The 11,782-nt window shown below is 38.1% G+C and overlaps 3 protein-coding genes across 4 annotated transcripts; all 3 read left to right on the top strand.

The window, feature by feature from the left end:
- Positions 1-79: 79 nt before the first annotated feature.
- Positions 80-6,168, top strand: LOC144036217 (hepatitis A virus cellular receptor 1 homolog). Of its 2 annotated transcripts, XM_077546675.1 has the most exons (7): positions 80-767; positions 1,348-1,686; positions 2,332-2,397; positions 2,588-2,655; positions 3,022-3,106; positions 4,011-4,038; positions 5,636-6,168. In XM_077546675.1, the coding sequence occupies exons 1-7, from the start codon at positions 716-718 to the stop codon at positions 5,766-5,768; spliced, it is 771 nt and encodes a 256-aa protein (XP_077402801.1). In that variant the 5' UTR covers positions 80-715; the 3' UTR covers positions 5,769-6,168. The 2 variants fall into 2 exon arrangements, with proteins under 2 accessions (XP_077402801.1, XP_077402802.1); XM_077546676.1 differs by lacking the exon at positions 4,011-4,038.
- Positions 6,169-6,414: 246 nt separating this feature from the next.
- Positions 6,415-8,730, top strand: nhp2 (NHP2 ribonucleoprotein homolog (yeast)). Its single transcript, XM_077546724.1, has 4 exons — positions 6,415-6,751; positions 6,925-6,994; positions 7,910-8,015; positions 8,117-8,730. The coding sequence occupies exons 1-4, from the start codon at positions 6,580-6,582 to the stop codon at positions 8,240-8,242; spliced, it is 474 nt and encodes a 157-aa protein (XP_077402850.1). The 5' UTR covers positions 6,415-6,579; the 3' UTR covers positions 8,243-8,730.
- Positions 8,731-9,129: 399 nt separating this feature from the next.
- psmg1 (proteasome (prosome, macropain) assembly chaperone 1) lies at positions 9,130-11,726 on the top strand. Its single transcript, XM_077547552.1, has 7 exons — positions 9,130-9,323; positions 9,993-10,096; positions 10,183-10,319; positions 10,647-10,709; positions 10,877-11,075; positions 11,205-11,335; positions 11,587-11,726. Exons 1-7 carry the CDS (start codon positions 9,199-9,201, stop codon positions 11,662-11,664), a joined length of 837 nt encoding a protein of 278 aa, XP_077403678.1. The 5' UTR covers positions 9,130-9,198; the 3' UTR covers positions 11,665-11,726.
- The last annotated feature ends 56 nt before the right edge of the window (positions 11,727-11,782 follow it).

Genomic DNA, 11,782 nt, shown 5'->3' with positions numbered 1-11,782 from the left:
AGTAGGAAAGGCAAGTTTTTTTTTTTTGTTTTTTTTGGGTGTTTTTTGTTGTTTTGTTTTTACTGTTAGGAAGACCAAGATCTCCTTTCTTCTTTTTCCACTTTATTTATTTATTTTTTTATTATTATTTGTTTGTTTATTTATTTATTGTAAAGAGGTTTTTTTTTCCAGTTTGGTTTATTTTCTTTAACACACACACACACACACACACACACACACACATATATATATATATATATATATATATATAATGTTTTTTTGTTTTGTTTTTTTTAATTTATTTTTCAGTTTCCCTTTTTTAAACTGGATCACTTGAGAGACAAGATATAAAATATTAATGAATAAATCCATACATTAATTAATTATGAATTAGTACAATATTAATAGTGAACTGAGAAATTTTGTTGTTTTAGAAAAAAAAACTACTTTTAACCAAGTAAAGAGGAAAAGTGTTTTTTTTTTTTTTTTTTTTAAATTAATGTAGCGCAGCACGACCATCAGGAAGTGAAACCGAGTCGCCTTTGTTGCACAGGAAACTAATTGAGCCACAGAAGGGAAGTCATGCGCGCACATGCTGATTCTCGAGTTCAGAATTTAAAAAAAGAAAATAGACACACGAGTCGAGACTTCTCATCTGCACACTCATCTTGATCTTGGGCTGGACGGGGTTGATGATGATGATGATGATGATGAAGATGATTATCGCCTGCAACGCATGAAGATGAGGACACGCTTCAGCATGGTGCTCCTATGTTGCCTCCTTGCAGGTATTTTTGCTTTAATGAGAACGACTTTATTGCAAAAACTTCTTTGTTGTGTACTATCATAATTACTGGCCTACATGAAAACATACATTATAATATTTGTTCATTTAAATTGTTTTATCATGTTTCCTTTGGCTGCACTGCTTCCAGTGCGTGCATATGGACATTACATTTATTTTGTCCAATCAGATTTCAACCTCTATGTGTTGCCATGCCACGTCTATTCTGCCCACTTACCTTCAGAATCAGTTCTGACTCATTTAACTGAACTCCATTAGCAATTGGACTGTTTTAACCAATCAGATTTCAAATTCGTCCTCACGGGGCCAGCAAGCTGGCGATCGATGATTTCCATCCTCTGATTGGTTGGTCAGAGCAAAACTTGTTTCAGCTAACTAGCTAAATACGTTTTAAGTGAACTTTAATGTATTTTATTGTTCTGTTTGTTTTTTTTGTTAGACAAATAAGTGAATGTCAAAAACGAAATGACAAATATACCAACAAATAACGCCAAAGCTTTATTGATTATTGATTGCAAAAACAGCGAATAGGTGACAGCTAAATCAGTTTTCCTGTGCTTCAGCCTGTGAGTCCGGCTCCTCATTGGTGGAGGGCGTCGTGGGTCAGAGCGTCACTTTGACATGCACGTATGACATCGCCAAACACGGAGTTTTGTCGGCCTGCTGGAGCCTGGGAGCTATGCCGAGATTTGGCTGCGGTAGCCAGATCGCCGCAACCGACGGTGACCACGTGACGGAAGAAAGTGGCAGGTACAAGATGCTGGGCCGACTGGAGGGCGGCGACGTTTCGTTGACCATCCTGGACGCGAAGAAGCAGGACGCCGGAGAGTACAGCTGCCGGGTGGAGGTCCCCGGTCTCTTTAATGATGAGAAACACTCCATCGAGCTGATCATAATGGACGGTGAGAAACGTGTGAACCACTACACAGGTGATGCACCTGTAAATTGTCTTCTGGTGTGCGCTTTAGCCACCAGGGAGCCTTATAGTACATACAGACAAGCTACACGTGGATTTGATGAGGAAATGGAAGGAAACTGTCCCCAAAAAAATGCAGTAAAGTTAGTTGTTTTTTGCAGAAGATAAAGAATCTATTAGCATACATATTGTTTTATGTATGTATGTTTGTATTCAAATTACTGCAACATTGATGCTAGTTTTGTCTATAGGGCGATTTGCTTTGTATGTTAGCATTAAGCTAGGTAGGATTATTATCACTTTTTTTCTTTTTCTTGTTTTTTCCTAAAACAATTTCTTATTGTAACATTGCATTCTTCTCCAAAAATTGACAATTTTTTTTTGTTGTAAAAGTATTTTCAAGAAATTGATAGATCATAATTTGTGTTATCTCCCATAGTTTTTTATTATGAAAAACATAGAATTAATAAAATTGCATAAAGGGCTTTTACATACTGGAATAGCAACCATGAAGTAACTGTAAACATGACAAGTACTGTTCATTTAGGGCAACTGAAGCACAAGCGTTACATTGGCTGCTGCTATAATACATTTCTTAAATATGCTATATAAAGATTTGTTTCTATTTCAGCCCCTCAAACTACAACTTTAAAGACAGACGTGTCTACGAAAAGCATTGCCACCACCAGTAAAGCAGGTGCGACTAACACACAAAATCGCAGCTCCTTTCAGTCAATAAACTTTTATTAAAACCCACTCTGGATTGTTGTTGAAGTGAGCGGCAAATGTGTATGAAAATGTAATATTTGTATGCAAATATAAATATGAAAAGCTGACGCAGCTGGGCTAAAATGGTTCACTTTTACTTCTTCTTTTTTTGTTTTCAGTCCAGATGACCTCCTCGGAAGGCCTCCAAAATTCCTCCTCCTTAAACGGCATCAAAACCAAACTTGAGGTCAGATATTTACTGTATGTATATATGTGTGTATGTATTTAACTATAGGGGGCAAACGACAGAACCTTGAGGAACACCGCTATTTATTTCAAAGAGATGTATGATTAAAAAAAATGACAATTTAAAACAGTTGCCATGCACCTTAAAAACTTGGCTGTGACGCGTCAAAATAGGCCAAGCATTGAGAAACTTATTTTTTTTTTTAAAAACAACACTTTGCAGCTCTGCTTACCTTTTGGATTTGACGCAACATATCACGTGTCAAGAAACTCAACGTTCATCCTGTGAAGCTGCTTCATACTATTTTTTTTTTAATGTTTGTCAGCTGTTTCTGTGATTAAATGTTCATTTTGTTTTCTCATATAGAAGCACAGCATCACAGGATCAATGGTTGCGATTGGCGTCATCTTCGGGCTGATCCTCGTTGGCGCCGTCATCATCGCCATCATCGGTAAAGAAGAAGAAGAAAACTTTTTTGTCTCTTTCTTATTTGTTTGCCCATGTTTGTTCGTCTTGGCAAAACTTCCTTGTTTCAGAAATCTTTTTTGAAAATATACAGGTACAATTTTTTCCCGTAGAATTTCCATTTTATATCTCTAAAATGATCTGACTAATTCTCACTTTAATCTCTGGAATACACTTTTTATTGATAAGAAGCAACTTTATCCTTGGATAATTTTGACTTTTCATCTTAAAAATATACAACTTTAAACTTGTAAAAGCATGACTTTGAAAATGCATTTTATGACGTTTTATTTCATTTAAATCTTAAAAATATACAACTTTAAACTTGTAAAAGCATGACTTTGAAAATGCATTTTATGACGTTTTATTTAATTAAAAAAAAAAACTGGAAATTTTTTTCACCTAAAATGATGACTTCATATTTAAAAGAAGAAGACGATCTGACATCATTCTAGCAAAATTATTATTTTAATTTGGAAAATATGCTTCTCTTAGTATTATTATAATGGGACTGTGCTTTTTATTCTTAAGCATCCAACTTTAGTATTGACCTTTTTTTAATATGCAACTTTTTCATGTAAAATTTGCTTATGATTTTATGCTTGTAAAATATCTGACTTTGCAGTATTCCAATAAAAATTCCAACTTACATCTTTATCCTCTATAAATTATGACTATTAAAAAAAATATATCCAACCAATATTTTCCAAATAATTTACAACTCTGTTCTCATTTTATTTTATTTTGTGAAAAGTCATTCTCGTAAACCTCGACCTTTCATTCCATAACTTTGCATGAAAGAGGCAATAATAATGAAATGTAACCTAAAATTGAATACTTCAAATCATGACTTAACCTTTTTTTTTTTTTCCTTTTTTTTTTTGCTGCAGTCAGAAGACGGCAACGCATTACCAAAATGTAAGTTTTGACGCTGTGGCAAACCACATTTGTTCTTTTGACGTGCTGTTGTATTGTTGTAAGAACGCTTTCGAAGCGCTGCATCCCTGAAGTGACGTATGAAAATGACATATCAGACCGGCAAAGATGAGTCAGTCACTTCGTAGGCTGTAAAGAGCTCTAAGGAACTCAGCCAGGGCAAAAAGAGAAAACCACTTAGCGGTTTTTGTCAAAAAGAGGACACTTAACCTTTTTCTCACACTTCTTTTAGCTCTGGTTGATGGGAAATCGCTTTGTTGAGATATCTGCTTCAAACAGCCTCACTTAAGTTGGACTGAGTCAACTTAAAAGTCATATTTGGTGTGACAAAACAGAGAAACTGACTTTTTTTTTTTTATTGCAAAAATGTTACAAATGGTCAATTCTTTCTTAACTCATTCACTGCCAGCCCGGTCCAAATAGATCTTTGACTTCTATAGTCGTCAATGGTGGTGAATGAGTTCATGTAATTCCTTATATGTCATTAAAAAAATAAAAAAATAAACTCATTAGATGCTGCATTACTTGTACTGTAGAACCGAATTGAAATTTGAGCTCGTAGGCAAAAACAGCTCCATCGATAAACAGAATTGTTTGGATTTGTTTTTGCCCTCCAGGCAAGTCAAAGGGTCAAGGCCAATTGTCCCGTGGCAGAAGTCACAGAGTGCACGTGAAAATGTATGATTTTATTGTAATACCATCATTTTGATCAAAAAAAAAAAAAAATCCAACTTTTGTCTTGTCCTGCTTTATTCCTGTAAATGTTTTTTAATCTCGCCTTGTTTCTCAAAAATGTCCAATTTAATACTCACAAAATTGTGATTGTTAATATAATAAATGTAAATGTTTTATTATACACCTTTATTCGTAAAACTAGAAATTTAAAAAGATGCTACTTTTTCGGAAAAATTATAACTTTACTAATATTGTGACGTTAATTTAAAAAAATCAATCTATTCTCAAAAAAACATGGCTAAAAAATTTAAGGATTTTTCTTATCTTGAGAATATGACTATAATCTTGTAATATTACAACTTTAGTCTAAAAAAAATCAATTGACTCTTTATCTCATTCTCATATTACTTTTTAGCTTTTTTTCTTCAATATATACAACTTTCTCTTGAAAATACTCAACTTTATTGTCCTAATATATCGATTTTTATCTCGAAAATATACTTTAATCTCACAAAATGACAATTTTGTTCTCACTGCGCATCGTTTTTCTTTACAATGCGGCCCCACTCGCATTTGCAGTAATAAAAGACGTGCTTTCCACACAAAAAAATATAATTACGTTGTTTATTAAATTAAAAATAAGCCTGATTAGACATTTTTAACTTACTATTACCAAATCAATAAAAACTTTCAATTAGCTTGCTAAGAATTGTGCGTGTGTGTGTGTGTTTTTTTAAATTGTTTTCCTAAAACGTTCAAATGTGACTGACTTAGTCGTCCATGCTATCCGGTCTATGACAAATGATTGCACCACCGCCCATTTTCTTCTTCACATTTTGTGAATCGTACACTTCCACCCGGTTGTCGAATCAACACATTTACCGCTGTTGAATATGTCTTGCAGTCATCAGCAGCTTTCGAGCGTCCCTTCGGTGAGCTTCAGCTCCACGTCGTCGTCTCTGCACCTCCACCACCAAGCTGCAGCCATGGACAACATCTACCAGATGGACACAGATGAATATGACTATTTACCCTGATGCTCTCACGGCCTCCGCATTGTCGTCGCGTGTGGCGTCCTCGCTCGACTGGCAGGCTTCAGCAAAACATTCCATTTCATTATTTAAAAAGCTTTTTTTACCGGGATCTACCCCTACCACACAATTTTAAATGTATTAAAATAAACTTTTGTAAATGTGTTTGAGGCATGTATGGAAAATTCTGTACTTATTGTAGTGTCTGTGTACATGCATGTGCCTTTAAGGGGCGGGGTCTGCTAGGGCAGAATGTGACAGCGACACTGTAAGTCTACGCATTGTGTTTTACTGTTCATTGTGACTCTCCTTTCCCACATGTGAGGACATTACAGTACAGTAAAAATCCATGGATACGTATGTAATCATCCTATTGCACATTAAAATTTGAGAGTGATTAAACACATTTGAATAATTGAATGAAAATGTGTTAATAATTTAGCCACACATTCTATCTGAACAATGAGGGTAAATTAAGTTTAATTTAATCACGCTGCTTTTTCTTCTTTTTTTTTTTTTTACCAATCTGTTACTTTCCCGCAAAAAAAGTCAATTTTAATAGGGTTGTTCTCAACTGACGTCACGTTCTCATTAATATGCATAAGGTCCTGACCGTACACATCATTTTGGTTATCTATTGTTGTTGTGGTTACTCTCCGATCCAGTTGGAGGCGCTGTGCTGCTCTACGTCTAGTTCCGTTTCAGAAGGAGAAGCCCAAGCACACGTGTTTTGCTCGTTTCCCACACAGTTAGCAAAGCTCAAATCGGTCTCATTAGTTAAATAAAAACGATCGGTTATTTATTTTAGAAATCAGACATGACGAAGTTGAAGAAGGAAAAGGCGGACGCCGCCGAGGAGACCCCGACGGCCAGCGGGAAAGAGAAAACTGATAAGACATACGAAGAGTTGGTCGCCAACTTGAACGCCATCGCGCAGCCACTAGCCACCAGGAAGCTCAGCAAGAAACTCTACAAATGCGTCAAAAAGGGTAAAGTTGAACATTGAACCTGCAATATTATTTATTTCATGTCTAATTCGAAACGCCACGACGTTTTATTAAATAATGCATTTTAGCATGACTTTGTAGATAAGCGCATGATAAGTAGTCTATTTATTTCCTGTTTCCAATTATGTGTTGTAAAATGTCGGCTGTCTTTTCAGCCTCCAAGGCGAAGAAAATTCGCAGAGGAGTGAAAGAAGTTCAGAAGTTCATTGGAAAGGGGGAGAAAGGGTAAGTCGTGGTCGGTTGTCCTCCTCATGTAAACTATATAGTGGTACATTGATTTACTACGTTCCCAATCTCGTAAATCAATTAATCCATTAACAAATAGGTTGCAGCCCATAATTAGAATATGAAGCATTAAAAAGTTTCATGCATCACATGTAACAATCCGCAGTATGGCGCTGCGCCACAAGGTGGCGCCAGGAGCCATTATTGTAGCAAAACTATTTACAAATGCGTATTTCGAGACCTAAATATGTAAAAACAATTTGTATCCTTAACTGATAAAAATGTAAGTAATTTTGCTACAATAATGGCCCCGTAGTGGCTCCTCTTTGTTTTTGTTATGCCTATGCAGCACATTTTCGTTTGGCCATCAACGTATTTGATGCCATGGACTTTTACGTGTGGTAGTGCCAAGAAGCCTACTTTTTTTCCCCCTATTAATAAAGTAAGCCGGTTTGTTTGCGCTTTTATTTTATTTTTTTTATATACTATCCAGCAGCGCCGTCTATGGCTGATCAGCCCAAGTATCCCTGGGTGCAGAGTGCAGTTCGAGGCATGCCGCCACGTCGGATGGAATTAAACGTTTGACTCCACCCACATGGATTTTTCAAAATGGTTTAAACAATTTTTTTTCCTCCCAAAAATGTGCCGATTTAATGATGCGCCGTCTTACGACGTAAAGTTTTTTGTTTGTTTTTTTCCCCCCTCAGTCACCCAGGGGCGGTACTTTTGGTTAAATACAGAATGCTCTTCTTATTTGAAGAAATGTTCACAATCTGTTGACAAAAAACATCGCAAAATATTCGTAAGTTGGTCACTAAAGTTAAGATACCATGGAATTCATTCACTTTGCTTGAATCATGGAAAAGTGGCAGTATAAAATATCTTTGGATTCTTCTTGTTTTGTTTTGTGTGCAGCATCGTGTTGTTAGCCGGCGACACGCTGCCCATCGAAGTCTACTGCCACCTGCCGATCATGTGTGAGGACAATAACCTGCCGTATGCCTACGTCCCTTCCAAAGTGGTTAGTTGCTCCTCACAATTCTGTACAGCATCTTCTCTTTCACTCGAGCGTCCCCCAGCCCATCAAGAAGCTTCATGACTAATGTGTGGCCGTCTCTGCAGGACTTGGGTGCGTCCACTGGCTCCAAGAGGCCCACTTGCGTGATCATGATCAAACCTCACGAAGATTATCAAGAGGCGTACAATGAATGTCTGGAGGAGGTGACCAACATGCCCAAACCGCTGTGAGCGGATGCACAAAATCCATCCAACAGGACAATGACACTTTGCAGGACACATTTCCTCAGGTTCAGAATGATGGAAAGGAGTCTGAATGTGTCGGGACATTTAATTTTACAGCGTGAGAGTGGATCCTTTTTATTTTCTACTTCTGCCCGTGTATAACAGTTATGTCTTAATTTTACTAAATAAATAAAAAAGAATACACGCCTGTCAACTTTGTTTGTATACAAATGTATTCTATCTACATAAGGATAAGAAATAGTTGGACTTTAAGGGCTTTGTGTTAATTTTGTAAAATACAGTCTGCTTAAAGCCAAATGTTATAAATATTGAGTAGGGAATGACTGATGATTCCGAACATGGACAGCATTCAGAATAATTAAATCAAAATGTATTCTACATCACTGTACTTACAACTGAACTGTACTGTATTTTTTTTGTACATTGAAAGTAAAAAATAAATACTGTGCTGAATTAAAAAACAACAAAAACGGCATGCGTGCATACTGCAAGCATTTTGTTTATATTGCATGTTCCATCCATATGTTAAAATTTACATTTTTATTTGTATTTTAATTAAATATTTTTTGTGCATACCACTAGTGGTACTAATAACAACGTGGTAACAGTACTTTATTCAGTATTATCTGTTGATTGTGACAGATAAAATCTTTAATTTCAGGCTCATCATCATGACTAGGAATAGGTTTGTTTGTTCTCAGTAGTTCGTTAAGTCAAAAGCTAAATCTAGATATAAAATGCAATTTTAAAAAAACACTACATAAAGCGACTTGTCATTAAACATTAAAATTATAACAGAAAAAAAAATCGAATGTAATTTTTACTCTAATACACGTTTTATTTTGAAAAGATCCGTACTTACGGAGGCCAACCGGAAGTACTTCCTCTCCGGCACTATAGCTAAATCAATCTTTTTCTTTAACCGAACTTTTCGCTGGATAATGGCCACGTTTTTCGGCGAAGTTGTGTCCGTCTACTCCCGGGCTGTGGAGGAAGACGAGAACGAAGAGGAGCTCGACGAGGACGAAGAAGACGCCCAAATCCGCAAAGAACTGGAGGAAAAGAGGTAAACATGAGGCTAGCTAGCGAGATGATAGTATGATTAAGCAGAAACCATTGGTACAAAAACACAAACAAGGAGACAAGTTATGACACCCCCCCCCCACACACACACACACACACACATTTTAAAACTGTTCCAACAAAGTGTCTCGTTAGTATATCTGTGACATGCTTTTGTTAGCACAATTTAGCCAGCAACCCAGTAGTGAAATTATTGCTTCTCACGAGAAGCTAACGTCAATCTGTGCAGCCTGCAAAATGTAATGCAGCTCTGCTTACCTGACGTAAAGCCACACTGGATAATTTCAGTATTGATCTTATATGTTAATTAATTTGAATTGCAGATTGCCACGCTGCAGCTCTGCTTGCCTTGTTTTGACTTTGACATGATCGTGCTTTTGCTCTGGAACTTCAGCCAGCCAAGCACCCAAGTCATTGGCACCAAACAGTATACATAGTGGCTAACCTGAGCTCACAACAGCCAACTGTACATCTACTCTCATTCATTGACACCCACGTCACTCACCAGACCAAGCCTGGTAGAATGACGTATTCCTTCGTGTTCATTTATTTTTAAGTTCTGTCCCTTTTTAAGATTGTGCAGTTGAACCTATTGTTGAGCTTTGACATTTTTGTACATTATTTTTCCAAGTCTGTTCCATCTTTTAATCAGGGAGGTTCATCTCCATTGGGGTCCTGAGGTGTGTGATGCCCTGGAATCCGGAGATAAGCTGCCATGCTCTCATTTCATCCTCGCTGTCGGACACAACGCCTCCAGTAAGCAAACACGTCCAAACAACACAAACAGGAATTAGCTCCCCACCCACGCAGACTTGAATGCCGGCGTCTCGTCTCTCCTCCAGGGTTTCTATCAGTGTACGTTCTCGCCTCCGAAAAGTGGGACGCGGTGGGACATGCGTCCGTGTGGAACGAGAGGAGCCGGGCGGGACGCGCCGAGCAGTCGGCGTGCGTCTTCTACCGACACAGGGACGAGCCGACAGTGAGTGAGACATCAGCTGCTACTTTTTTTTTGTGTGGATGAAATTCACGAGGCTTCTGATTGGCTACCGTTTCCTCATGTTTAGGGACCATAGCGCCACCTGCTGCTTTGGAATGCACATGGAAAGCTGTGATATGTGTTTTCCTGTTGATTACTTTGTGTAAAATAAATTAAAGGTTGCCAGTCATAGATTCTGCTGAATGTGAGTGTGTGTCTGGTTGTGAAACTGGTTCACCCTGTAGCTATTCTTCCTCAGTTCACGCTTCAATTAGACCATGTTATTATTAATAATAGTGATAAAAATGGCTTGTCTTTTTCCTTTTCTAGGTTCTGATATGTCAGTTGACTTGTTACGTTGCAGAAGATCAGCAATTCCAGTGGGCAGAAAAGGTATTCTATTTATTATTATTTTTTTAAATAGTGTAATAGTTTGTTTTTCAAAGTCCCACGTGACACCCAGCATCTGTGGACAGCGGTTTCACGCTGACGTGGCCGCCTTAGAGCGCCCCGTTGTCACGGAGTGGAAGATTTTAATGTCGTGTCTTGACTCCTTGCAGGTGTTGGACTGCCTGCAGCACAGAGACCTGAACGTGACAGTCCTGTCAGACAGCTCCGTGGCCGACTACAACAGCGCAGACTACCTCTGCGGCAGCTCGGCGCCCTTCCTGCGCTCTCTCCACACCGCCGTCTTCAGCGGGCCGCCTGTGTGCCCGGCCCTGGAGCAGCCCAACATACTCGCTGGACTTCCAGCCGCAGGTATCGCCATCAGGAAACCATACCTTCTCAAAATGATGCTTCAACTTCAATGTATCGCCAATCTTTGAGCTGCGGCCCAGTGAAGGAGAATCATTTATTTACGGTATGCTCTACTGTCTCTTTAATTAGTGTTGAACCACTGCCAAGTCCACCGCATCTCCGCCGTCGTCTACCAGTGCTTCAGTGATGTCATCGGCGCCGACTCGGTCACCATGGAGACTTACAAGCCGGCGCTCGCCAAACTTGGAAAGTCTATAAGGGTTAGTTGCACTTCTACACCTCTACACTTGAATTCTTCAGAGACAGAGCTTTGGTGCTGCGGTTTAGGTTAGCAACAGAGATTAATTGGTTTGCGTGAATTAAATAATTAATTATTTTGATTAATGAATTGCCTTATGGGGAACTCACTGCTACACTGTGTGTAAAAAGTTTGAGAACCACTAATCTACATGCGCAGATAGTGCCATTATTGTAAAATTCTAATCTTTTGTTCCTCTCTTTCTCCCCTCAGTTGAATCCTTGTCCAAGCTCAGACGCCCTTCAAAAGATTGTTAGAACCAGAGACCCTCAAAGTAATCTTTACATCTGAAACTTTTTTTGTGCTATAATATTGTTTTATTTTTTAAATAATAATAAAGCGATCAAATCGTGTGCTTGTGTGACGTCATTTTTGTCATAAAGCGATAAGAGGCCCGGAAATGTGATTT

This window comes from Vanacampus margaritifer, chromosome 16 (genome assembly GCF_051991255.1).
Source record: "Vanacampus margaritifer isolate UIUO_Vmar chromosome 16, RoL_Vmar_1.0, whole genome shotgun sequence".
Lineage (NCBI taxonomy): Eukaryota > Metazoa > Chordata > Actinopteri > Syngnathiformes > Syngnathidae > Vanacampus > Vanacampus margaritifer.
Note: the sequence above shows the minus strand (reverse complement) of the source record. Positions and strands in the feature narration are given on the sequence as shown.

Bases quoted from the DNA above. Each gene is read 5' to 3' on its own strand.
- nhp2 (XM_077546724.1), top strand. From the start codon at position 6,580: ATGACGAAGTTGAAGAAGGAAAAGGCGGACGCCGCCGAGGAGACCCCG. The intron at 6,752-6,924 runs GTAAAGTTGAAC...CTGTCTTTTCAG, and splicing joins CTACAAATGCGTCAAAAAGG to CCTCCAAGGCGAAGAAAATT. The intron at 6,995-7,909 runs GTAAGTCGTGGT...TTTTGTGTGCAG, and splicing joins ATTGGAAAGGGGGAGAAAGG to CATCGTGTTGTTAGCCGGCG.
- psmg1 (XM_077547552.1), top strand. From the start codon at position 9,199: ATGGCCACGTTTTTCGGCGAAGTTGTGTCCGTCTACTCCCGGGCTGTG. The intron at 10,097-10,182 runs GTAAGCAAACAC...TCTCTCCTCCAG, and splicing joins TGTCGGACACAACGCCTCCA to GGTTTCTATCAGTGTACGTT. The intron at 10,710-10,876 runs GTATTCTATTTA...GACTCCTTGCAG, and splicing joins AATTCCAGTGGGCAGAAAAG to GTGTTGGACTGCCTGCAGCA.
- LOC144036217 (XM_077546675.1), top strand. From the start codon at position 716: ATGAAGATGAGGACACGCTTCAGCATGGTGCTCCTATGTTGCCTCCTT. The intron at 768-1,347 runs GTATTTTTGCTT...CCTGTGCTTCAG, and splicing joins CCTATGTTGCCTCCTTGCAG to CCTGTGAGTCCGGCTCCTCA. The intron at 4,039-5,635 runs GTAAGTTTTGAC...TATGTCTTGCAG, and splicing joins CGGCAACGCATTACCAAAAT to TCATCAGCAGCTTTCGAGCG.